The sequence below is a fragment of the Mesoplodon mirus genome (assembly GCF_964341445.2).
Source record: "Mesoplodon mirus genome assembly, chromosome: 4".
NCBI classification, from domain to species: Eukaryota; Metazoa; Chordata; class Mammalia; order Artiodactyla; family Ziphiidae; genus Mesoplodon; species Mesoplodon mirus.
The window spans coordinates 1,075,888-1,101,757 of record NC_138979.1 but is presented as its reverse complement, the minus strand read 5'-3'; the positions used below and the strand labels follow the sequence as shown (position 1 = coordinate 1,101,757).

Sequence of the window (25,870 nt, the reverse complement as noted above, 5' to 3'; positions counted from 1 at the left end):
GACAGCAGACAGAAATAAAAAGAAGTTTGTCCTTTTTACCTCATGGAATCCCGCTGGAAAATGAAACATGAGCTCTGAGTTGATGCTGACTTCTGCCGGGTCACCTCCCTGAAGAGTCCCGGGCAAGCGTTGCTGCAGCATTTCTTGGACAGGAGTCTGCCGGCCCCGGGACGAGACGGATGGTCTGTGCAGGCTGCTCCTGGGACACTGCGCTACTGTCTGCTTGCAGGAAGCTTCCAGTGAGAGCACGCGCGACCTGCATCTGTTGCCTTGACTCTTTCCAGGGGTATCACATGCCTCCAAATTAGAGTCGCATTTAGCCTAAGTGCTACGCAGTTTGTTGTTGTCACTGTTTAAAAAAAAAAAAACGTGACTACAAATAATGCCACACCAAGTATGGTTTATTCTGGCTTACTTTTGGGAACTTGATTTTGGACGTTCAGTAACGCAAATGTTTTTGAAGCTATATATTATTAGGAACTCTTTGGAAACCACAAAACCATTTTAGTGGACCACGCTATCAATTTTCTCTTCTAAAGAAGTTTTTCCTATTCATGACTCACTTCACTTTTTGGCTAACATTGAGGGAAATGTAATAACGATTAAGGGAAGGAATGTATGCATTTTCTTCTTCTTCTTTTTTTGAAAGCTTGTACACGTTTTCTGTCTCGGGTTATGTAAACTTGGAGGACTGTAAAATGACCACCGCATAAGGTAAAAACAGGCCTGTTAATACATACATCTTTGGAATTTAAAACTCCAAAAGCTTCCCTTGCTTCTTTGGAGAAGAGTTTTGCTTGATGGCCCAGAATACAGATCCAGTAAAAGCGACATGTTCCAGCTGTCAGTTTCACACACCTTAAGCGAAATTAATGAGATCACTCTACGGTGACGCTTTGTGTTTTATTTCCATTTTATAGGTCTGTATGAGCTGCTGGCAGCTCTGCCAGCCCAGCTGCAGCCACATGTGGACAGCCAGGAAGACCTGACCTTCCTCTGGGATGTGTTTGGTGAAAAAAGCCTGCATTCACTAGTCAAGGTAAACCATGCTGTTGTCAGATGATCTTCGCGGAAAAACATATGGAAAAATATTTTGAGCGCCATCTAGTAAACGAGAGATCAAATTGTTGCCCTCTGAAAACAAAACAGCCTTGTTCCATTTCACTGCCAGGCGTGGAAGTTGTTAAAAGGATTCCACCAAAAATACATAGATGATTTCACTTAATGGTGGTGATCTGGCTGTGCATACTGATGGAGCATGCCCGTGCTTGCCCTTGTTTAGAAAAGGAATGTGAAATAGTAGCAGGAAGGGTTAGACTCCTCATGGTCAGCATTCACGAGCTGGAATTTAACTTAAATAAATAAATGTTCGTAGCAAAAATTAGAAGGAATATATTTTCTGAGGTTCGGGATGACAGCTATTCAGCAGCTACATTAATTTAAAATAATTTCCTCTAATAAAGTCAAGTGAAATTCTAGCAAAGCTGTTTCTTCTCCTGGCACAGTGCCACTGAAGTGGAATTTTGTATATAAATACAGGGACTCTAAATAGGAATAAAAAACAGTGTGTGGGAGACCGTTTTAGCCAAGCGTCACGCCGTGGAAATGATCAGCCACCAGAAACCAGATCTTGCCACACAGCAATGCTGGGAGTGATCAGAACTCTTAAAATAGTAAGACGAGAACAAGGAACTTACTGGAAAATATGCCACTCTTGCTTCTGGAAATATGAGTTGCATTTTCTCTCTTTTAACTCAAGCTGAAAGAAATTTAGAGTCTTACTTGAGTCTGGACGAGACGGACACGTGTGCCTCAACAGTACCTGATCCTGTCCTCCGTTCAGCTCAACCTGTTATGGTTGTCTGTTGTGATAAGAGGCTTTTTGACAGATGTATAGTATTTGGAAATGAGTGACTTCTGAGGTATGGTTGCTTCACAGGACAGGAGAATTCTTACTGCATTTTTTTCTTGTCAAATTTGCTGAAATTTGTGTGCTTCAAGCAGTGGCAGTTCTCAAGAAGTTAGCGTGTTGATATGTGGCAGTCTCCTAGCAATACATTTAAAGAGTGCTTTATTGATTTATTTAGTTTTTCTATAATTGCCAAGATATCTTTGTATTCTGAATAATTTTAGGTCTTTTAGTTGCTCTCTTGGGATGTGTTAGAAATGGTTTTGGGCTTATAATTGATGAAGTTTATCACTTACTGAGGCAGTCATGAAAATATTCCTGTATTAAATGTTTGGAAGTTGGATAGTTATGGATTTGATTAGATAGATTTGATCTCTTGAGAGAAGGAATAAAACACATTTCAGATGGCATCATCACTCCTTAATCAGTAAACAAACATGCCCCTCAAACAATGGATGTATGTGTGTTGGTATTTATTTATAATGTGGCTACCATCTCAGTTTCCTTGCCTATAAAATGGAAATTATAATACCTATTGACAAGGTTGCTTGTGAGTTTCAAGTAAGATAGTGAAGGTCTTAGTTCTCTTTGTAGTTATATAAGTTAGGCAAATATAATTATTAAGAAAAAAATGAATTATCATAGCATGTGAAGGACCAAAAAGAATTGACAGAGATGGTTGTTATTTTTATTAATAGAATAAAACTAATGTGTAAAAAATTTCTTCGTTACACTAGCTGTTGAGTTTTAAGCATAGGTTGTTATTCCGAGTATGTGTCCATAATTAAGTGGCTAGGAAGCAAACTGTTATCGATATCTGGTTTATAAAAACAGTGCAGCAAATGAATTGATATTGCTAGTATTTTAAATAGCATAACAAACATGTGTACTGTTCCAAACGTTTTTCAGTAGTTGCCGTAAAGTGTATTTTTAAAATCAGCTTTAGTTTGTAACTCTAGTACGTCCTCCCTTTCTTAACAGCTCCCCACTCCCCACTGCGGACTCCAGGGTGTCCTCTGACTGACCCATTATGTTAGTTTTCAAGTAGGAAAGCCTAGGATGCCCTGCAGGAGGTAGGTCTCACGGGACAGTAGTTTAAACAGCCGGGACAGCCTGCTTAGCTGTCTTCCAAGTGCCTCTACTGAAGGGTGGAGGAGAGAAGGCTTCGGCTTCTGTACGTAAATCTCAGCAGAGCAAAAGGAATTTGTTTGAAGAGAGTTGTTTTTAGACTGAATCAAAATGTGCTCTGATGTTACGCTCTTTTGCCTGCAGTTGACGCTGTTGGTATATGGGTTAGAACTGGGTGAATGTAAAACCTGATTTTATTCTAGCCCCAAATTTTCACAGTTCTCATCTTATTTGAGGTAAAAAAGAAAGTGATTGTTAAATCAGCACACAGTTTTGAATGCAGACAACTTGCTGGTCTGATGTAAAATATACTTAAGAAGAGGTAGGTTTGGTGTCAGGGTCTGTGGCAGGTATGGCACGTGCCACCGTAGGATTTTGAGCTCCACTCTGGGGGAGTTACTGGAGGTTGTGAGATTGTCACTGGAAAAGAGCTGTGATGATCCTATACTGTGTTAGCTGCGGATTTCTTTTTTTAAAGAAAAACTCTAAATAGAAAAGTTGAACAATAAAAACTGTGAGCACGAGATCCCGAAGAAAGGGTTAGGCTGAGGGTGAGGTCAGAAGAAAGATGGTACTGGTAGAAGACCCAGGAAATATCATATATAATGTGAGGCAAGACAAGGATATCCATTTTCACATGACCTAGTGAAGCTGATAGATCATCAGTCAGCATAGAGCCACATTTTGGATCCATGTTTTGCAAATATACAGAACCATGAAGCATGTAGTTTGTGTCTGAACCTCATTTCTAAATTTATCTCCTATCCTTGTGTTTTTTCCTACCGTGATTCCTTTACTTACTTTAAATTTTATTTTATTCACTGGTGTTGTATGTATTTTTATAATCTAGTTTAAGTTCACTTTAGAACAAGATGTGGCTTAAAGACTTCCATAACTGTATTATATTTATTAAAGAAGCCTGGTAGTTTTGTTTCTTCAAGAAATTTTTGTTCTTATTTCACAATTGTGTTGGATTTCTAGGATAAGAATATCAGACTTTTAGTACCTTTTAAATAGCTGTGTATGCTTTTTCTCCCCTTTCAAATAGTTGCATACATGTATGGGGACAGGAGGAAAAAAAGGTAGCAATCTGAATTTTATCCTTTTGGGATCTGAAGTATTTCAACAAAACACAGATTATTTTCAAGAAAAATTTCCTGATGTGATTGAATTACTGTGTGTATTTCTGTGATTTCAGTCTTACAGGGGTAATGATAAAACTCACTAGACCCTTATAACATTGCGTTACGTAGTTTTAATTTCCAATGATTGATTGCTTTGTCGGTGCTGTCTTTGTTGACGTCCTACTATGTGCCAGACACCGTGTAGGTCCCCAGGGCTAAGCTTTCCGGCAGAGCGGGTACAGCCCCTTGTTTTCAGGCGTCTCCAGACCCCCAGAGGGCTTGTAGATGCAGCGATGGGCAGTTGCAGCATCCCGGGGCTGCCCGCGTTTACAGCTGTTATGGGACATGCGAGGTGTCTCCCTCAGTGCTGGCCTCTGAGAGGTGCTCGAGGAGGATTCGGTAGTTTAAGCTAAAACCTGCGTGTTGAATCAGAGTTGCTCAGGTAAGAATTTATGCGGGAGGAGGGGGAGGTCAGGCAGAAGAAATAACTGTATTGTACAGGCACCAGGAGGCAAGTGTGAACCTCGTGTCTTCAGGATGGAGGCTGCCAGCTTCTCTCGGCTGCAGGTTCTCTCCTTACCCAAGTCAAGGAAGTCTTGGTTGCTTCTAGCCTTGGGCAATTATGAATAAAACTTTGATAACCATTTTGTGTGCAGGTTTTTGTGTGGGCGTTAAGTTTTCCGGTCATTTGGGTAAATACCTAGCAGCGTGATTCCCGGATCATATGGTAAGAGTGTTTAGCTTTCTGAGAAACTGCCAATCTGCCTTTCAAAGTGGCTGCACTATTTTGCATTCCCACCCGCAGTGCCTGAGAGTTCCTGTTGTTCTGCATCCTTGTCAGCATCTGGTGTTGTCAGTTTTGTGGATGTTAGCCATTCTAATAAGTGTGTAATGGTATCTCATTACTGTTTTAATTTGCAGTTCTCTTATGTCGTGATGTTAAGCATCTTTTCATATGCTTATTTGTCATCTGTATATCTTCTTTGTTGAAGTGTCTATTCAGATCTTTTGTCTGTTTTTTTAAATGAGTTGTTTTCCCCTTACTGTTGAGTTTTATCATGTCTTTGTCTTTCTTGGATACAAGTCTTTTATCAGATATGTGTTTTGCAAATATTTTCTCCCAGTATGTGACTTGTCTTCATTTTCATAATGGTGTCTTCACAGAGCAGAAGTTTTTAAATTTAATAACGTTCATCTTAAGTTTTCGTTCATGGATCGTGCTTTTGGAGATGTATCAGAAACTCATTGCCATACCCAGGGTCACCTAGATTTTCTCTTCTGTTATCCTCTACAATTTTTACATTTAGCTCTGTGATTGATCTTGAGTTAATTTTTGTGAAAGGTGTAACTTCTGTGTCTACGTTCAAATTTTTGCATATTGAATATCCAGTTTTTCTAGCATCAATTGTTGAAAAGACCATCCTGTCTCCATTGAATTGCCTTTGCTCCTCTGTCAAAGATCAGTTGATTTTTATTGTGTGGGTCTATTTCTGGGCTCTCTGTTGTGTTCCACTGATCTATTTGTCTCTTTTTTCACCAATACTACCTTCTTGATTACTATAGCTTTTATTTTCTTTTTTTAAATTTTTTTGGCTGTGTTGGGTCTTCGTTGCTGTGTGTGGGCTTTCTCTAGTTGCAGCAAGTGGGGGCTACTCTTTGTTGCGGTGTGCGGGCTTCTCATTGCGGTGGCTTCTCTTGTTGCCAGGCATGGGCTGTAGGTGCATGGGCTTCAGTAGTTGTGGCGTGTGGGCTCATTAGTTGTGGCTCGTGGGCTCCAGAGCGCAGGCTCAGTAGTTGTGGCGCACGGACTTAGTTGCTCCATGGCATGTGGGATCCTCCCGGACCAGGGCTTGAACCCGTGTCCCCTGCATTGGCAGGCAGATTCTTAGCCACTGTGCCGCCAGGGAAGCTTGATTACTGTAGCTTTATGGTAAGTCTTGAGGTTGGGTAGTGTCCATCCTCTCACTCTTCTCAGTATTGTTTCAGGCATTCTGGGTCTTTCGCCTACTCATACAAACTTTAGGATCAGTTTGTCATATCAACAAAATAACTTGCTTGAATTTTGATTGGGATTATGTTGAATATATAGATCAAACTTGGAATAATTGACATCTTAATATTATGTATTCTTGCCCGTGAGCATGGAATATCTCTCATTTATTGAGATCATCTTTGGTTTCTTTCATCAGAATTTTTGTACTTATTTATATTCTGTACATATTTTGTTAGATTTATACCTAATTTTTGGATACTAATTTAATTTCAAATTCCAATTGTTCATTGCTGGTGTATAGAAAAGTAATTGATTTTTGTATATTAAATTTGTACCCTGAATCCTTGCTGTAGTCACTTAGTAGGTTTCAGAGTTTTTTTGTTGATTCTTTGGCATTTTCTGTTAATACATAGATAATCATGTCATCTATGAACGAAGGCAGTTTTATTTCTTCCTTCCTAATCTGTATACCTTTTGTTTCCTTTTCTTACAGCATTAGTTAGGAATTTCAGTAAAGTATTGAATATGCGTGGTGAGAGGGAGGGGACCTCCTTGCCTTGTTATTGATCTTAGGGGGAAAGAATCTAGTTCTTCACTATTAAGTATGATGTTAGCTGTAGGTATTTTTATACATATTCTTTATCAAGTTGAGGAAGTCCTCTCTATTCCTAGTTTGTTGAGAGTTTTTATCATAAATGGATGTTAGATTTTTTTTAAATGATTTTTTGCATCTCTTGATAGGATCATATGACTTTTTTTATCCTGCTGATGTGGTGGATTACATTATTACTTCTGAATATTGAACCAGCCTTTGCATTCCTGGGAAAAATCCCCCTTGGTTTTGGTATATAATTCATGTTATACATTGTTGGATTTGATCTGCTAATGTCTTGTTGAGGATTTTTACATCTCTGTTCATAAGAGATTCCAGTCTGCAGTTTTCCTTTCTTGTAATGTCTTTATCTGGTTTTGGTAGTAGAGCAATAATGCTTGGTATATGGTTAGGTATATAGTTAGGAAGTGCACTCTCTGCTTTTATTTTTTCTGGAAGAGCTTGTAGAGAATTGGTATGATTTTTCCCTTAAATTCACCAGTGGAACCATCTGGGCCTAGTGCTTGCTGTTTTGGAAGGTTATTAATTATTGATTCAATTTCTTTAATAGATACAAGCTTACTTAGATCACCTATTCATCTTTGTGTGAGAGTTTTTGTCACTTGTATCTTTCAAGGAATTGGTGGAATCATGTAAGTTATCAAATTTGAGGGCGTAGAATTATTTATAATCTTTTTTTAATTTTTTTAAATTTATGGCTGTGTTGGGTCATCGTTTCTGTGCGAGGGCTTTCTCTAGTTGTGGCAAGCAGGGACCACTCTTCATCGCGGTACGCGGGCCTCTCACTATCACGGCCTATAATATTTTGTTATCTTTTTAACATCCATGGGATTCATAATGATGATGACTCTTTCATTTCTGATATTAGTAGTAATTTTTGTCTTCTCTCATTTTTTTTCTTGATTAGCCTGGCTGTAGGTTTATCAGTTAATCTTTTCAAAGAACCAGCTTTTGGTTTCATTGAGTTTTCCTGTTTCTTGTTTCAGTTCTATTGCTTTTTGCTTGTATTTTATTCTTTTTTTTTCTCCAGTTTCCTAAGGTAGACACTTAGGTTACTGATTTTAATTCTTTCTGTTTTTCTTACCTTCAATGCTATACTTTCCCTCTAACCACTACTTTTGCAGCATCCCACAGATTTTGATGTTATATTTTCATTTATTGCAAAGTATTTAAAAAATTTATCTTGAGACTTCTTCATTGACCCATGTGTTATTTAGAATTCTTGGTTAATTCCCAAATATGTGGAGATTTTACTGCTGTCTTTCTGTTGATTTCTGTTTTAACTCCATGTGATCAGAGAGCATATGCTGTATGATTTCCATTCTTTTAAATTTGCTAAGGTGTGTTATGGCTCAGAATGTGGTCTGTCTTGTTCTATGTGAGCTTGAGAAGAATGTGTATACTGCTATTGTTAGATGAAGTATTAGATTCAGTTGCTTGATGATGCTATTTGGTTCAACCGTATCCTTACTGACTTTCTGCCTGCTGGATCTGTCAATTACTGATAGAAGAGTGTTGAAGTTTCTGAGCATAATAGTGGCTTTGTTCATTTCTCCTTGTAATTTTTTTTTAATGTTTTTATTTATTTTTGGCTGCATTGGGTCTTTGTTTCTGAGCGTGGGCTTTCTCTAGTTGCAGCGAGAGGGGGCTACTTTTCGTTGCGGTGCGTGGGCTTCTCATTGCAGTGGCTTCTCTTGTTGCGGAGCACGGGCTCTAGGTACACGGGCTTCAGTAATTGTGGCTCACGGGCTCAGTAATTGTGGCTTGTGGGCTCCAGAGTACAGGCTCAGTAGTTGTGGCACACAGGCTTAGTTGCTCCATGGCATGTGGGATCTTCCTGGACCAGGGCTTGAACCCATGTCCCCTGCATTGGCAGGTGGATTCTTAACCACTGTGCCACCAGGGAAGTCCTCTCCTTGCAGTTTTACCAGTTTTGCCTCATGTATTTTGACATTGTCTTGTTAGGTGCATACACATTAAGGATTGTTATGTTTTCTCAGAGAAATAACCCTGTTTTCATTATGTAATGCCCTCCTTTATCCCTTATAATTTTCCCTGTTCTGCTCTCGCTTTGTCTGAAATAGATGCAGGTACTCCAGCTTTCTTTGCGTGGTTTATCTTTCTCCATTCCTTTACTTTTAATCAATCTGTGTCTTTATATTTAAGGTGGGTTTCTTGTAGGCAGTAGGTTCTTCCTTATTTAATCTACTCTCACAGTCTTTGTCTTTTAATTGGTATATTTAGACCGTTCATATTTAAAGTGATTGTTGACATAGCTGAGTTATATTTGCCATATTTGCCACTGATTTCTATTCATAACACTTGTTTTTTTTTTTTACATTTTTATCACCCTCTTTCTTCCTTCTCTGCTTTTAGTAGGACACCTTATATGATTCCATTTATTCTTTCTTAACATATCAAAGATTTCTTAGTGCTTGCCCTAGAGTTTGCTGCATACATTACAACTAATCTAGGTCTACTTTCAAGTAACACTGTACCATTTCACAGGTAGTTGCAGGTACCTTATAAAGAATATTCTTAATTCCTTTTTCCCCATCCTTTATAACATTGCTGTCATTCATTTCACTTATCCATATACTGTAGTCACCCAACACATTGCTGCTATTATTTGAACAGTTATCAGATCAATTAAGAATAATAAAAATAAAAGTTTTGTTTTACCTTTATTTACTCCTACTCTGATGCTCTTCTCTTCTTAATGTATTTCCGAGTGCCTGACCTACATCACTTTCCTTGTCTCTTGAAGAACTTCTTTTAACACTTGTTGCAAGGCAGGTCTACTGACAGCAGATTTCTTAAACTTAAGTTCGTTTGTTTATTTCTCCTTTACTTTGTAAGTACAGCTTCACTGGATACAGAATTCTAGGGTGATGTTTTTTCCTTTCAACACTTTAAATATTTTACTCCAGTTTCTTCTTGCTTGCATAGTTTCTGATGAGGTGTCTGATGTAATTCTTGTCTTTTTCTTATATAGGTAAGGTGTTTTTTCACTTGAACTTCTTTCAAGATTTTCTCTTCATTTTTGGATCTTGCAGTTTGAGTATGGTATACCAAAGTGTAGATTACTGGGGATTTATTCTGTTGGATGTATTCTGAGCTTCCTGTATCTGTGGTTTGGTGTTTTGTCATTAATTTTGGAGAAATTTCAGCCATTATTACTTTGAATATTTCTTCTTTCTCTCTCTGTTCTCCTTCTGATGTTCCCATTATGTGTATGTAACACCTTTTGTAATTGTCCTGTAGTTCTTGGGTATTCTGTTCCTTTTTAAAATTTCATCCTATTTCTCTTTGTGTTTCAGTTTGGGGAATTTCCATTAACATATTTGCAATCTTACCGATTCTTTCCTTGGCCATGTCCAATCTACTGATGAGCACATCAAAAGCATTCTTCCTTTCTGTTATGGTGTTCTTCATTTCTAGCATTTCACTTTGATTCTCTCTTAGAGTTTCCATCTCTCTGCTTACATTTTCCGTCTGTTCTTGCATGTTGTCCACTTTTTCCATTAGAGCCATTAGCCTGTTTATCATACGTATTTTAAGTTCTCTGTTTCATAGTTCCAAAATCTGTGTCAGAGTTGAGTCTAGTTCTGATGCTTGCTTTATCTCTTCAGACTGTGTTTTTATTGCCTTTTATCATGCTTTGTGATTTTCTGTTGAAAGTTGGACATGATGTATTGGGTAATAGGTACTGAGGTAATTAGGCTTTTCACGTGAGTTTTTATGTTGACCTGGCTGTGTTCAATGTTTGCTCTAGCTCTCAGTGTCTCCCCTCCCCTTTGTCTTTCCTTAAGGACTCTCTTGGAGTCTGTATTGTACGGCTCTCTCAGTTATAATCCACTGTTATTTTACTGGAGCCCTGTTGATGGTGGTGAGTTGTAGGGGAGAGGAATTGTTATATAATCTTCTGATTAAATGTCAGCTTCTGGGCTCTGAGGGCCTTCAGAAACATTTCTTAGCCTCTTTTTTTTTTTTTTTTTTTTTTTCTCTTTCCTTTCTCCCCTTATTTGAGACAGGAAGGCCAGAGGGGGCTAGAGTTATTTTAGTGCCCTTTCCCCAGGTCAAATAAAGCTCTGGTAAATAAAGCCCCTCCATTAGAGGGGCGGACTTTGTTATGGAGAAAGCTCTTGGCCTTTGTATTTCAAAATGAGTACCTTTCTCCTTCCCCTGCTTGAAATAAAAGGGGATTTTTCTCCTGTCACCATGAGAACTTGGTGGGGCTCCCGGAGGGAAGTGCAAGGGTCTCCTCCAAGACCGGGTCCCCAGGAGTTTTTAACCCTCGGACTAGTCACATTTGCCCACCATCAGTTTGTCAAAATCACCAGTTAAGGGTCCCTACAAGTTTCTGGCTCCAGTAACATCTGCCCCTGCTAAGCTGATTTCAGCCATGACTCTCTGCATTCCTGTCTGTCCTGATTTCAGAGTGGCATTGTGTCCTGCAACTTCCATTCTCCTTACATGTCTGAGCTGAAACTAGAAATCTCCTTTTGCCCTCTGTTTTATTTGGCTGTCATTTGATTACTGATGTGTAAGAGTTCTTTATGTATTTTGGATAATAGCTCCTTACCAAATTACATTTGTAATTGGAAATGTTCAATTTCTCTTCTGAAAGATGTTTTGCAATTTTGTTTTTAATGAAACACATGACACCGTGGGCAGAGTAGTTGAGAAGTGCAAGCAAGGTGTGAGGGATAACTCAGCAGGGGTTTATTTTCAATCTCCATATTAATATGAATTTGTGAAGTTTTTTTTTTTGTTTGTTTGTTTTTTTTTTTTTTGCATTACGCGGGCCTCTCACTGTTGTGGCCTCTCCCGTTGCGGAGCACAGGCTCCGGACGCGCAGGCCCAGCGGCCATGGCTCACGGGCCCAGCCGCTCCGCGGCATGTGGGATCTTCCCAGACCGGGGCACGAACCCGCGTCCCCTGCATCGGCAGGCGGACTCTCAACCACTGCGCCACCAGGGAGGCCCCGAATTTGTGAAGTTTTTATGCTCGTGAATTTAGGTAGAATTTTAAAAGTGAAAATCTTAATCTTGAGTCTGAAAATAAGTCTTGAGCAGATGCTCAGAAAGCAACCTGTGAATGAGAATGTACTTTAAAAATTTTATATCTCCAACCTGGAAACTTGAGGAAACGAAAAACCAGCTAGAAGGTAATGCTTGATCTTACTCTTTCACTAATTCCAGTTTTCTTAATCATTAGCACCATGAGACTTGCTTGGAAAGTAGTTATTTCCAGGATAATTGATATAGTCAAGCTATAAAGAGAGAGAGAGAGTTTTATTGAGCTGTAGTTTTATAATCATGCAGGCACTCCATGTTTTTCTCTTCCTTTAATCTAGAAGCAATGAAAAGCATCATATAGGGGGGAAAGGTGATATTTACACAGTAGTAAATCAGATTCAAGGCTGAAAGGCTATTTAACAAGACACTAGTCCCGGACTCTGCAGAAACAAATTGTGCTGTTTTGGAGGGGAGAGGGGGTGTTAGGTTCAGAGAGGAAACCCGTTGGGGAGGTTATGTTACTTGCCTCTGCAATACCATTTGCCTTGGGTGGGAGGAAGAGGACGAGGCAGCCGACATTGCAAATGATCCCTGGCCACCTGGTCTGACAGAGCGGAGAATTGGGTATCAGCAGCTGGTAACGCTCCTTGGCCAATCAAAGGTAACTGTTCGGCCAGCTCTGTTGGAGCAGCCAGACGAAGTTATTTCTTACGTTATAGCTTACATTTTTTCAGGCACAGAAATATTTAAGTTCTGCCGAAGATATGAATTCCTGAGACCCTGAGTAAATTGTTGCCCTTGTAATTCACTCTCTCAAAACAGAGGCCATATGTAACCCTTTTAAGATTTGCTTGGGACTGGGGATGGGTGAATAGGTACAAGGACCGTGGATACTCCATGGGGCTGTTCCCTCCTGCCGGGTCTGTGTTTAATATAATGGAAGAGCATCTTTTAAAAGTTACTGTGAGGGGCTTCCCTGGTGGCGCAGTGGTTGAGAGTCCGCCTGCCGATGCAGGGGACACGGGTTTGTGCCCCGGTCCAGGAAGATCGCACATGCCGTGGAGCGGCTGGGCCCGTGAGCCATGGCCGCTGAGCCTGCGCGTCCGGAGCCTGTGCTCCGCACCAGGAGAGGCCACAAGAGTGAGAGGCCCGCGTAACGCAAAAAAAAAAAAAAAAAAAAAAAAGTTACTGTGAGATTTATATATTTATTTGAATATGCTTAGCTTTAGAACAGTCATCTGAATTTGCATTTATTCATATTTGACTGACAGAACGTACATTCTCCACAAACATGAATGTCCAGGGTATCCTACCTGACTTAAGAACAGTTCATTCCCTAGAATGGATGGGGTCAGGAGGTCCGTAACCCTCTCACTTCCCTTGTGGAGGCGATTCCGTGATTCTCCAGTTTCAGAGACTTAATTCCAGAAGGGAAACATCCAGCTTCTCTGGGTTTTTCTACCTAACAGTGGCGTTGCTGGGCACAGAGATGTGCCTCTCCCCGCTTCCTTAGGTTTTGCAGGATTGTCCTGCAGGTGATTGGACATACCCGGCTGGGGAGTGGTTGACTGGCTTAGTGAATTGTGTGTTTGCAGTCCTAGTGTCCTGGATTGTCCCTCTCTATCGCCCCAGCTCTGGACTCTGCTGTTTCTGGAGGCCTTTCCTTAATGCGAGGGCGGGCAGCAGTTTGCGTCCTCTTGCCGGGATGCCGTTGAGCCGTGAGCGTGGTCCTGATTCTCTGAATCGGTTCTCAGAGTACATTGACCAAAGATGGTTGTGGACCCAGAGAGAAGAAGGGAGCAGGCTGTTCCGCAGGGCCCTGACGCAACGTGACGGGGCAGCATCACGCAGAGCTAGGTCCGCACTTCTCTAGGCTGTGTTGGAAGGTGTACAGGAACACACAGCTGTTCACAGAAAACTCCGGGTTCAGGTGAGATTTCACACGCTTTTGTGGGCTGGCTTGGAAACCTAGCTGCCATTTTAAACAGTATTTCTAGGGTATGTGTCCCCAAATCTAAAAAAATTAGAATCACAAGTAAACTTTGGGTGTAAACTCCATTTGATTTGGGGGGAGGGACTGGATAACGTTCCCTGAAGTGTATTTTGGTACGTTAGGCGCTCCGCTCAGAGTCATTAGGTGCACGAGTGAAGGTTTCCATATGTGGCTGAAGGAGACCGAGATAGTCTCTAGAGGGAGGAAGCTTGTCACCTCCAGGACGACCTTCATCGTTCAGATTCACTTCGGACCTTCTGTTCCTTCTCTTTTCCTTCTTTTTTCCTGTTGCTCTCACTCTTGCAGTCATTTCATTCTCATTGTATTTGTCTAGTTGCCTTGCGGATATTGAGGCGTGTTCCGCGTGTCCAGGTACCCAGCTGGCCCTTCTTGTGAATACACATCTGAAGCAGGGTTTAGAGCTGGGACTGTGGAGCCGTGTTACTTGGTCTCAGATGCTCGCTGTGCCAGGAACACTGGGCCAGCTGTAAGATGATAGTAGCAAGCGTAGCATTTTACTTCACCGTGTCTCCTTTTCCTTATATGTTAAACGGGGACAGTAGTAGTACCTACCTTGTATTTGCTGCTGACGGGGAGTGAAGGGATTAACCGATGAAACATGCTTTAAATGGGCCTGGTACCTGAGCCACTGTTGTTATTCTTATCACCATAAACCTCCTCCATTTCTTTCTCTTTGTTAGCTGTGTTCAGAGCTTTATCCCAGGATTTCGCTCTTCTTCTCATTATCCCTTTGGCTACATTTCTGCTTTTTCAGGATGATGTTTTCTTGCCTTAATAAACTTTTCTTCTTGCCTTTTTATTTCCTTTCTCTCTGTAAAATGGCAATGGAAATTAATACAGTCTATGATTTGAAATTCTTGAAAAAGTTCTTGAGTTGGCTAAATGTGTTTTCTAACTTTTCCTTCACTTTAAACATGTCATAGAATATTTTGGGCATTAAAAAAGGCAGAACCATAGCTTGAATACCCACATATTCAGCACGCAGCGTAAGAAAGAAAATACTGCAGATTCGGTTGACGCCCGAGTGTCCCTTCTTGTTTCCATTCCTTTCCCTCACCTGCCAGAACTTCTGTCACCTTATCTTGAACTTCTGTTCCTAAAAAATATGAAGTATTATATTTTCTCTTTGAAAACTTTTTATAATTAGAATCATACTTAACATCTTTTTGCATTTTTTTTTTTTTTTTTTGCTTAACATTTTGTTAATGCACCAAGACTGGGGTGCATCTCACACTTTTTTAGGTATTACCAGATTGCGCTTCTAAGATTGTTTCCTTTCACACTCCCACCAACAGAAGGAGAGTCCCAATTGCTTTACATCTGTGTTAACACTTGGAATTAATTTTTGCCAACAGGATCAATTTGAAATACTGTCCATTTATTTTAGTTTCTGTTTATTTGAATATTAGAGATTGAGCTTTTCCAATTTCCTTTTTATGCCTTTTTATATCCTTTGCCTGCTTTTTCTCTTTGGTTATTTGTCTTTTTCTGGTTGATTTGTGGGAATTACTTTATATATCTGATACCGGATCTTTGTTTATATGCATTTTAATTATCTTCTGGTCTGTGTCCCATCTACTTTTTCTGATAGTTTATTGTGTTAAAGCATACGCACACACAGATTCTTTTTGTCTTAAATGCAGAAGACAGAAGCATCTTGGACAGACCCACTGTCCAATACAAAACGCTTAGCTCATAGATCTTATGGAGAACATGTGTTAGGGTGTGAGGTGTATGTAGCCCCCAGCCAAGTCTGAGGTCTGATTTATTTTTATATGCTGGTTCCAGAGAGGTTGTCCATGGCTGTTTGCACTGATCTAATATTCCCATTTGGTTGTGAGCATCCATGTAGCGTATTTTTGGCACCTACTGTAATTACGGGTATAGTTGTTTGTTGAAGCCAGTCCTTTTTGGGCAGCAGCTGTGTGTAGTTCATCCCTGCATATTCCACATGGCTTACAAGTGATGTAGGTGTTCAAGGGAGGTGGCTGTTAAGGGCGACGGGGCACCTTCCCTTCCAGGCTTCGTCTTTCCCAGTTTGGTTTCCATTTATTTCACAAATACTTGAGTGCTTGCTGAGGGCATAGTAAGAGCTGCTCACATCCCACTGGCTTTGTTTATTGAAATACTATGGTCCTTCGTAAATAATTGAAGATGTAGTTTGTGTTTTGAAATCACTTGCAGTTAACTCAAGTTGTTGCCTAAGTTGTGTCGTCTTTATTACAGGTAGGTGACAGTAAAGAAAGATTTTTAATCCACCTGTTTTAAAATGAATGTTAATGTTTTTTATATGTCAGTAAAGATAGTAGGAATGAGGGGTGTTCTTTGGTCATGATTTGGAAATCGTGTACTGTTGGTTTTATAATTCTTTCCATTTTCACGTAAAATACTTAGAAAATCCTTAACATTTTCAGATTAAGTACTTTCAAAAGTTTCAAAATGTTGTTTAAAACGCTCTATTGGAATTTTATAAACCAAGACTTTAATGCAAATTTATTACTAAAAACACCCTCAAAGTGAAATTGTAGGCTTTGGTGAATATAAAATGGAGTTAATCAATTTGAAGTGATTTCATTCTGAATCACAAAAGCATCCATCCTGCCATCCTGCTTCTCTCCTATGGTAATACAGTTCGCAGGCACCTGTGAAGTCACCTTAGCTGTGCCCCTTGATGTGAGTCGTTAGTTGAGGCCATGAAACTTGGGGAGTCGATAAAATGTGAGTGGAGGTGAGGCGTGGCTGCAAGGCAGAAGCCCTGGGGAGCAGGTCGGGGGTTGGCCTGGTCTCCGTCCGCTTGGTGACGGGCTGTGAGATGCTGGGGGCACCATCTCCCCGGTCCGGTACGTGGGCGTGTGAGCAGAATCCCCAGGACCTGCGGTATCAGGCGACAACAGGCCTTCCGTGTTAGAAGCCACTAAAGACTTGGGGGTGGTTATCACCCAGTTTACCCCACTGACTCCCAACAGGTACCTTCACCGTGTGGTATTTCCGTTCTGTTTTTCATATACAGCTCAGTGATGTAGCGGTGAAGATAAATGCGTATTAACATCCATGAAGTTCGTTACTTTAAGTGGTTGCTATTGATCTGACAGTTACACTGTAAAAAGTTAGTGTTTGTTTTCTTGTCAAAACTTAGTAATGTTTTCTTTCTTGATACACACGCACCTCCCGCTGGAGAAAAGTGGACGTGTATTTTAGTCTCACTGTTTTTTGTGATCTTCCCAGTGCAGTGGGGTGTTCCATCCTTGATCGTCCATCTCTAATTTCACGTTCTTTTTCATCACGACAGCTATGTCTATATTATTCTCATAGTCCCCTTGTTTTCTTACTAAATTTCATGAGGTTATTTTGGCTTAACAAGCGCAGGCTTTCAAGATCAAAGTATAAAACACAGGCACACACACATACCTTCTGATAAAGAGCTTTCCTAATTAAAAAAAAGTGGCCTTTAATACATCAAATCATATATTTCATATGCAGTTAGTGTTTCAATTGTAACTTCTTTTTCTTTTGCACCTTGGGAGAGTAGAAGCTATAAGTGCTTTTTTCCTCATTTTCGTTTCTGTGTTTAGTTCAGTTAGAAGCTAAATTAAATGGTGTTAACTGCCAACTTTAAAAATACATTTTATTTATAAATTTCATTTATTTAAACTGGTATGTTTTACATTATGCAGATGATAAAAATTTGATTTTCATTACTTGACAATGTTGATATACATCTTTAGTTTCTAATTTGAGTAAATATTTGCTAGGTCTCTATTTTGTGCCTAGTAAACTTTAGATAATTGCCTCGAGTTGCTTTTTAATCTTATGTCCTTCCACCAGGTGACACTCATTCCTTTAGGAAATCTGAGATTTAGTTCAAAGAACTTGTCAGTTATGTCACTGAAGGATTACAAATAAAAAGAAGCAAATGCAGGCCAAAACAGTATGAGAAACTTGTGAAATTTCCTTATGTCATGTAAAGAGCCATAGAACTTTGTGGTAGAGGTAGTTGTGATTAATAATGTATTATATTTACAAGGAAGCAGTGATTTTATTATATGGCTCATTCGTACAAAAAGTACCTAAATGCTTATCGTACCTTATGTTAGGTGATTGGGATACGATGGCAAAAAATAGACATGGTGGTCTGTTCTTTAGCTCTGTGACTCTTGAAATCAATACTCAGACCATCACTTAAATAAGGGTAACATTAACACTGAGATACAGACAGGTTTTTGGTACTTAGAGCATGTAATGGGGGTGGTGGGAGTGTTTGCTCACATTTTGGGAATGTTTTGTTGGAGAAGTGACTACTGAGCTAGTTAATGAGGTCTGAGCACTACCTGAGAACTAATCAGGTAAGAGTGGGTTGGGGCAGGAATTTCACAATGAGCGTTATTGTGTTGGGCATTCTCTGTCTGCACCCCAGTGTTGCAGTGGTTGGATCCCATGGGCCTTTTCAGGTTGGAGACTTTTGTTCTTCTGCTCTTATTTCTTTGATAATTTCCTTCCCTCAGCTCTTTTCTTCTCCATCTTTCTGGAAGTTATTTTAGGTGTGTATTGGTCTTTCTGGATTAGTAGTCTAATTTTTTTTCTTCTGCTCTTGCTTTTGGAGAGATATCCTCAACTTCTGCTTTCCATCTTTCTATTTAATTTTTAAAGAATATGCTGTCAAAATTGTGACTCCAGTAAGTTTGTGTGTGTGTCTGTGTGTGTGTGTGTGTGTGTGTGTGTGTGTTACTGTTCCTTTTTCATAACATCCTAGTCTTTTCCCATGGATATACTGTAGAGTCTAAGAATAATTAAAGCAAACCAAAATAAGCCCCATCTCTTATGTATTGATTCCTTACTGTGTGCCATGTGCTTTTCAAAGTTTTAAATACCTTGTTTACTTCTGCTAGCAACTCTGAGATATGTGTACTAATCTTTATCCCCATTGTGAAGATGAGGAGAGCAAGGTACTGCTTTGACTAAGGTTACACAAGCAGTTAAGTGGTGGAGCTGGCCTGGAACCCAGGTTAGTTCTGTGGCTTTAACATGTAGCTATTCTGCAGACCTAAACAGATATTTCTCCAAAGAAGACATACACTTGGCCATGAAAAGATGCTCAACATCGCTAATTAGAGAAAGGCAAATCAAAACCATAATGAGTTATTACCTCACACCAGTCAGAATGTCTGTCATCAAAAAGCCTACAAAGAAGTTCTGGAAAAGGTGTGGAGAAAAGGGAACCCTCCTACACTGTTGGTGGGAATGTAAATTGGTGCAACCACTATGGAGAACAGTATGGAGGCTCCTTAAAAAGCTAAGAATAGGGTTGCCTTGTGATCCAGTGATCCCACTCCTGGGCATATATCTGGAAAAGATGAAAACCTTAACACGAAAAGATAGCTGCACCCCAGTGTTCATAGCAGCACTATTTACAATAGCCAGGACATAGAAGCAACCTAAATGTCCGCTGACAGATGAATGGATAAAGAAGATGTAGTACATATATACAATGGAATATTACTCAACCATAAAAAAGAGTGAAATATTGCCATTTGCAGCCACATGGATGGACCTAGAGATTATCATACTAAGTGAAATAAGTCAAAGACAAATATCATATGATATCACTTATATGTGGAATCTAAAAATGATACAAATCAACTTATTTACAAACCAGAAACAGACTCACAGACATAGAAAACAAACTTACGGTTACCAAAGGGTAAGGGGTGGAGAGAGGGATAAATGAGGAGTTTGGGACAAACAGATACACACTACTATGTATAAAATAGGTAAACAGGGCTTCCCTGGTGGTGCAGTGGTTGAGTCCGCCTGCCGATGCAGGGGACACGGGTTCGTGCCCCGGTCCGGGAGGATCCCACATGCCGCGGAGCAGCTGGGCCCATGAGCCATGGCCGCTGAGCCTGCGCGTCCGGAGCCTGTGCTCCGCAACGGGAGAGGCCACAGTAGTGAGAGGCCCGCGTACTGCAAAAAAAAAAAAAAAAAAAAAAAAGGTAAACAACAGGGTCCTACTGTACAGCACAGGGAACTATATTCAGTATCTTGTAATAACCTATAATGGAAGAGAATCTGAAAAAGAATACACACACACACACACATATAAAACTGAATCACTTTGCTGTACACCTGAAACTAACACAATATTGTAAATCAATTATAGTTCAATAAAAAAAAAAACAAGCTATTCTGCCGGTTGATGGATACTCAGTAGAATGGTTTTGATTTCGTTTTCAATTCTCTGCTGTTTCGTTAATAAATCCTTATTTCCTCTGGGACTTTTTTCTGTTAGTCTGCTTGGTGTTTGTCCTGTTGAAGCCTTCTGTCCAATGTCTGTTAATTCTTGGTTATCTGCCTGTATTTACTAGTGAGGTGTAAGAGGCTGATGGGAAGCTCCTTGGCTTCGGCAGGGCCTGGTGACTGGCAGACTTCTCTTTAGAACAGTGGTTTTCAAGTTGAGAGAGGATCTGGAGGGAATTGGGGAGGATTTTGCAATACTTGAAGACATTTTTGATTGTCAAGGTTTGAAGGGAGGGTTTCTGCTGGCATTTAGTGGATAGAGGCCAGGGATGCTGCTCAAATGCCAGGACAGGCTCCCACAAGAAAGCATTATCTAGCTTAAACTATGAGTAGTGTCAAGATGGAGAAACCCAGCTTTGGAGTGAAGGGATGAAAAATCAGCTACTGTTGGTCGTAGGAGGTTACAGAGTACAGAATGTAGAGGCCTTTTCCCCTGCGGCTTTCCAGTTTTCCATCATAGAAACCTGGGGTCTGCTCCCTGGCACCTACGTGGCTGGCTGCACGGTGCTCTGAGGAGGTGGGCCCTGCCAGGGTCTGGGTGTTGGCACCCCTGTGCCTGGCGCTCTGAGCATCACAGTGCTCCTGGGCCGTCTCCCAGTTTGCTCTGACTCTGTGCTCTGGCTTCCCTTCTCTAGAAATTAGTTGTCTAGTCTTCTGACGGACACATATCCACGGTTTTTCATTGTTTTAAAAAAACATCATTTTAGTGCATCTGAGGTTGAGGAAGAGATCCCTGTCTGTTGTAAATCACTAAACTTCGTAACCATAAATTTCAGAGGCATTATTGCTGTAATCTGTCAGCTACTTACACCAGCATTTATTTAATCATTTTCTTAGAGTTAGAAGTTTTTCTTATCAATTCGTAGGTTACTCTGAAATACAGCTTATGGTGGAGCCATAGGCTAAATGCTGGAGTTTTTCCTTTAACTTAAAATGTGCAGAATATTGTTTCTGTGCCCTAACAGTCTCCAAAGTTAGTCAGGAATCTCTTTTTTTAAATTTTAAGTATCATCATGAACTCAAGGATTTTTTCTATCTGGGAGGTGTCAGTCCATCGTAGTGATTCTTTTTGGTGGTCGCGTCGCCGCGTCTTTGACCCGTGGGCGCTCCTTCAAGTTGGCTGCTGGGGCTTTTGACACAGCCCCACTGGACTTTGATTGTGCCCTTTTGCTTTTCGGCCTGACGGGGTGTCTCAGGCTTATTTTACACATTTCCTGCCTGGTGTGTTTTAAGAGAGATTCACAGAAATGAGACTCTCTTTTTTTCAGATACTGTCTGTTGGTTCCTAGCAGTGACCAGTAGGTCTTCCCAACTTCTAATTTACTTTATCCTGATTGTTACTTCCAGTTAATGCCTGTTACGTGATCAGTGTGCTTCTTTATTTTCCATATATTCTCTCCCTTCTCTTTCTCATTTTTGGTGCTTGTACTGGACTGCATTTCCAGATCTATTTTTTTACCCTTAGCCTGGTTAAATAAGTTGCTTGTAACCATCTTTATCCTGAAGCTTCTGTAATTGTTTCAGAAATTCATCCTCTCATAGCTTTCTCGTGGGTAGGGCTCATGGGAACAATTTTCCTAAAAGTTCTAAAAGTTCTTCTTGTGGTCTTTGTATTAATATTTGAGGGTCAGTTTGTCTGAAATTGAAATGCTGGGTTTCAGTTTCTTTTTTGAGTATCTTAAGTATGTTTCCTCTTCCTGCCTGAGTCTGATGCCAGTATAACTTCTTTCCTTTATATGTGTTTTTGTCTTGATGATTAAAGGATATTTTTCTTTTCATTTTCAAGTCCTTAGAGAATCGTTCTCAGTGTTAACTATTCTGTGTTAATTTTCCCAAGTATTCAGTGTGCCCTTTTAATCACGTGTTCACATGCTTTTTAATCTTATGGTAGTTTTTTAAATTCCCCCCAAATACCCCTCATGCCCATCTCTCCTTCCTAAGGGTAAACCGCTATTCTCACTTTAAACTTTTATGGATTGTTTTGCCCATTCTTGGAAGTTTTAATGGAACTTCACAGTATGTAATTGTGTGTCTGCGTCTGTCTTCTCTTACTCAAATGATGGTTGTGTGGTTCACTTATATTGTCAGTAGATAGTTCATTCTGTTGCTGAAGGATATTCCATTCTGTAAGCACACCACAGTTTATTGAGCTGTTGATGGACATTTTGACTTTTTCTGTTTTAGACCATTGTGGATAATGCTGCTTACGGGTCTTTGGTTCGTACCTGGATGTGTTTCTTTTGGAAGCATAGTAAGGAATTTGTTGGAACATAGTGTTTTCATTGAACTATTTATGTACATTCTTCTGGAGTGTGTGTGCTTAGCGACAGCAGCAGCAGGCAGTAGGGTCTTGTTCAAAGCGTTTGCTCCTGTTCACATCCCCACCACAGCTCAGGGCTCCACCCGCACCCTCAGCAGCCCTTGCTGTTGAAGGGGTTCTGTTTCATTTTGTTTTTAAACTCACGTTGGTGAATTGTGATGGTATTTCAGTGGGTTTTAAATTTGGATTCCCAGATGACTGGAAGGCTTGGGCACTTTTTCATGGGTTTGTTGGCCATTTGGGTATCCTTTCTAATGAGGTGCTTGTTCGGGTCTTCGGCCCGGTTCTCTTCTGCTTTTGGGTATTACAGATATCTCCTATCCCTCTGTGGCTTTTCTTCTAAACAGGGTCTTGATGAACAGAAGCCCCCAGCTGTAACACAGCAGAGTTTATTAATCTTTCCCGTGGCGGTTGGTGCTTTCTGTGTCCTGTTTAGGAAAGCCATATGTACTTCAGATCATGGAAATATTTTCCAGTATAACTTCTGGTTGCTTTATTATTTTACCTTCCACGTTTACATCTACCGTCTCTCTTGAGTTGATTTTGGTATATGGTGTGAGGTAGGAATCTCTTTGAGGAAGGGCCAGCCTTTCCCAACGGCTCTGCAGCACTAACTTCCTCATTAATCATGTGTCCAGATATGCATGGGTCTGGGCTCTCTCTTCTTTTCTGTCTTTCTGTCCTTATGTGTCATACTATTTTTTTTTTTTTTTTTTTTTTTTTGCGGTACGCGGGCCTCTCACTGTTGTGGCCTCTCCCGTTGCGGAGCACAGGCTCCGGACGTGCAGGCTCAGCAGCCATGGCTCATGGGCCCAGCCGCTGCACGGCATGTGGGATCTTCCCGAACTGGGGCACGAACCCATGTCCCCTGCATTGGCAGGCGGACTCTCAACCACTGCGCCACCAGGGAAGCCCCATACTATCTTAATTACAGAAAAATCTGTTGGGGTTTTTATTGTTATTGCATTGGATTCATAGTTCAATTTGAGTAGAATAGATATCTTTACAATATTGGGTCTTATAATTCACAGATACGGCCTATGTTTCCATTTATTTAGGTTTTTAATTTCTCTCAATAGTACTTTATAATTTTATTTTATATGTCTTGCATATCTTTCATTAGTTTTTTCTAGGTATTTAAAATGTAAATATTAAAAAAAAAAAAAGTTTCTCTCGGTGCAGGTACCATTTTATTCTTTGTACAGTCCGCCTTCTCTGGTCCCTCCTGCACGGACTCTGCACCGTCTCTGGCCCACACCTCCAGGCTTCCTGTCCTGCTCACATCACTTCTGTTTCCAGCATCTTTCTGTTGGTGGTCTCTCTTTTTGCATAGGAATTTCTGCCACCATCTTGCCTCCCCTTGGCTTATATTTATTTAAAAAAAATCATTCAAAAATGTTATGTCCTCTCAACCAAACCTAATGATATGCAGACAATCCATAATGTAGGAAATCATAATGCTTATACAATTATTGGAAACATTAGAGGAGCTAATCCCCTGAAGCACCTAGAACAGTATCAGGCTGTCGTAAGCACTCAGTGTTTCTTGGTCTTATAATTATTAGTAACAATTAGTAAATGCCATATTCATACATTCAACAAAATAAGTAACTATTTGAATACAGTGTTAAAGTTGGTAGTGATTAAAAGAAAAATGAAGAGAATAAGGCTAATTTATTACTAGTCTGACTCGTTTGGCGAACATGTGTAATTAGATATATGAGGAGCAATCAGTATAATTGGTATAATTTCTATAATTCAGAAAGTCCTCTTTGGGGGGAATACTGCATTCCTTAATATTTTATTAGATTTATTTTTCTTCTTTGAAACTTGATGCAAAGCATTATTTCATCTCAGCTAGAAAAGCAATTTTCTGCCACCTCTCATTGGCAAATATGTGTTACACCCACATTATCTTGGTGTCACAGACCCTTGATACGTGAACAGTAGCTGCTTTGGCAGAAGGAGAAATATAATACATGTATGTCTAGGGCAGAACAAGGGTCTGGAATGAAATAAGATTTGTACATGTGCTACACAGAGCTTTTTAGTCTTCCTACATAAATCAGAAGTGGGAGAGGATTGAATAATGTCTCGCTTTTTTTTTTTCTTTTAAGATTTTTCATACAGTTCCAACAGTATCTATTTCTAAATCACAAATTTTACCTGGTGATGTATTTATTTCTACTATATTAAAAAAAATTATCCATGGTGTGTTGAGGTCCTAACTTACATTTTAGTAAAATATACTCTTGAAATTCATTAGGACAGTTTGATTTGGTATCTTGCAACTTGGTGAAACTGTGCTGCCTGAGGTCCATGACATCACCCTCTCTGTAGGCCAGTGAAAGTCCATTGCATCATCTGGGTCTGGCAGCCTGCACATGCTCCCTCGTGCTGCGGGATAGTGATGACTGCTGCTTTGGCCAAGTTACTGAGCGCGTCCAGGGAAGGACTGTAAGGGTCTTGGGGATGGTGGAGCCACTGGGATGGAAAGATGTTTGGTTCTTGACGGACTGCATGAGACAGGGAGGCCAGCCATTCTCCCCTCTTTTCTGTTTCTCATGAGACCCTCTCTGGAACAGGACATGAGCAAGACGTAAGCGAGCCAGAAAGGAAAGATGTTACAAAACTATAGAAAGTCTACTGTGTAGAAAGACTGAATAAAACTACAGAATTGCAATGCAAGCATAGGATACCATAATCGATTTACATGGATGGTGTGCAAGCATTACCGATGATTTGTTTGTCTGAGGGTTCCATAAAATTCTTACTTCACCTGCCAAGTTGAAATTATGGTATACTTAAAAAGTTTGGTCCCAAGCATACTCTTTTAACCACAGCCTGTTAGAAAGCTTCAGTGTATGCGTAGAGAAGACCCAGCTAAATGTTCGTTGCTCTTTCCATTGAGATGACATATTTTACTTTTTAACTTGACTCCAAAGTTTGGCCTCCTTCACTTTTTGCCACCAAGCCTAACCAGAAACTTTTTTCTTCAGCTATTAAAATACAAAACCAAAAGGAAAATAGTCTTTTCCCACAGCATAGGATTCTGAGGTTAAAAATAAAAACAAGACAAGTTAGAGGTTAGCATGGACAGAAATTTCCCTGACTTTCCTGCTTCTGATTTTTATTAACTTCATTAATTTCTTTTTTTTTTTGTCTATATCTGTTTCTTTTTTTGTCTTTAGGAGAAAATCGATTAAAAACCAATTTAAAACAACTGTAGTTAATTGTCGTTAGTTGCTTGTCAGTCCCTCCAGACAGTATGCTATAAACTTCAAGAAGGTATCGTATTTATCTTACACCCCTTGAATATCCTTGATTGTGATGTGTCACATTACTTGACACCTAGTACATACTTATTTATTTGTATTTTTATATTTAGTATGACATTCTCAGAATTTTTGTAACAATTTATCTTTTGCAGCCATTGTGGAATGCTGAAGTTGTT

The 25,870-nt window shown here is 40.0% G+C and overlaps 1 protein-coding gene across 4 annotated transcripts in view; it reads left to right on the top strand.

Annotated features, from left to right (window-relative positions):
- Positions 1-25,870, top strand: part of MPP7 (MAGUK p55 scaffold protein 7) — a 267,602-nt gene that overhangs the window by 97,073 nt on the left and 144,659 nt on the right. For all 4 annotated transcript variants that reach the window (XR_014293831.1, XM_082618226.1, XM_082618227.1 and 1 more), the window contains exon 3: positions 921-1,039. Coding sequence is in view for 3 of the 4 variants with exons in the window: in XM_082618226.1 (XP_082474352.1) it covers positions 921-1,039 (119 nt within the window). In the remaining variant the exon portion in view is untranslated. The remainder of the gene's footprint in view (positions 1-920; positions 1,040-25,870) is intronic.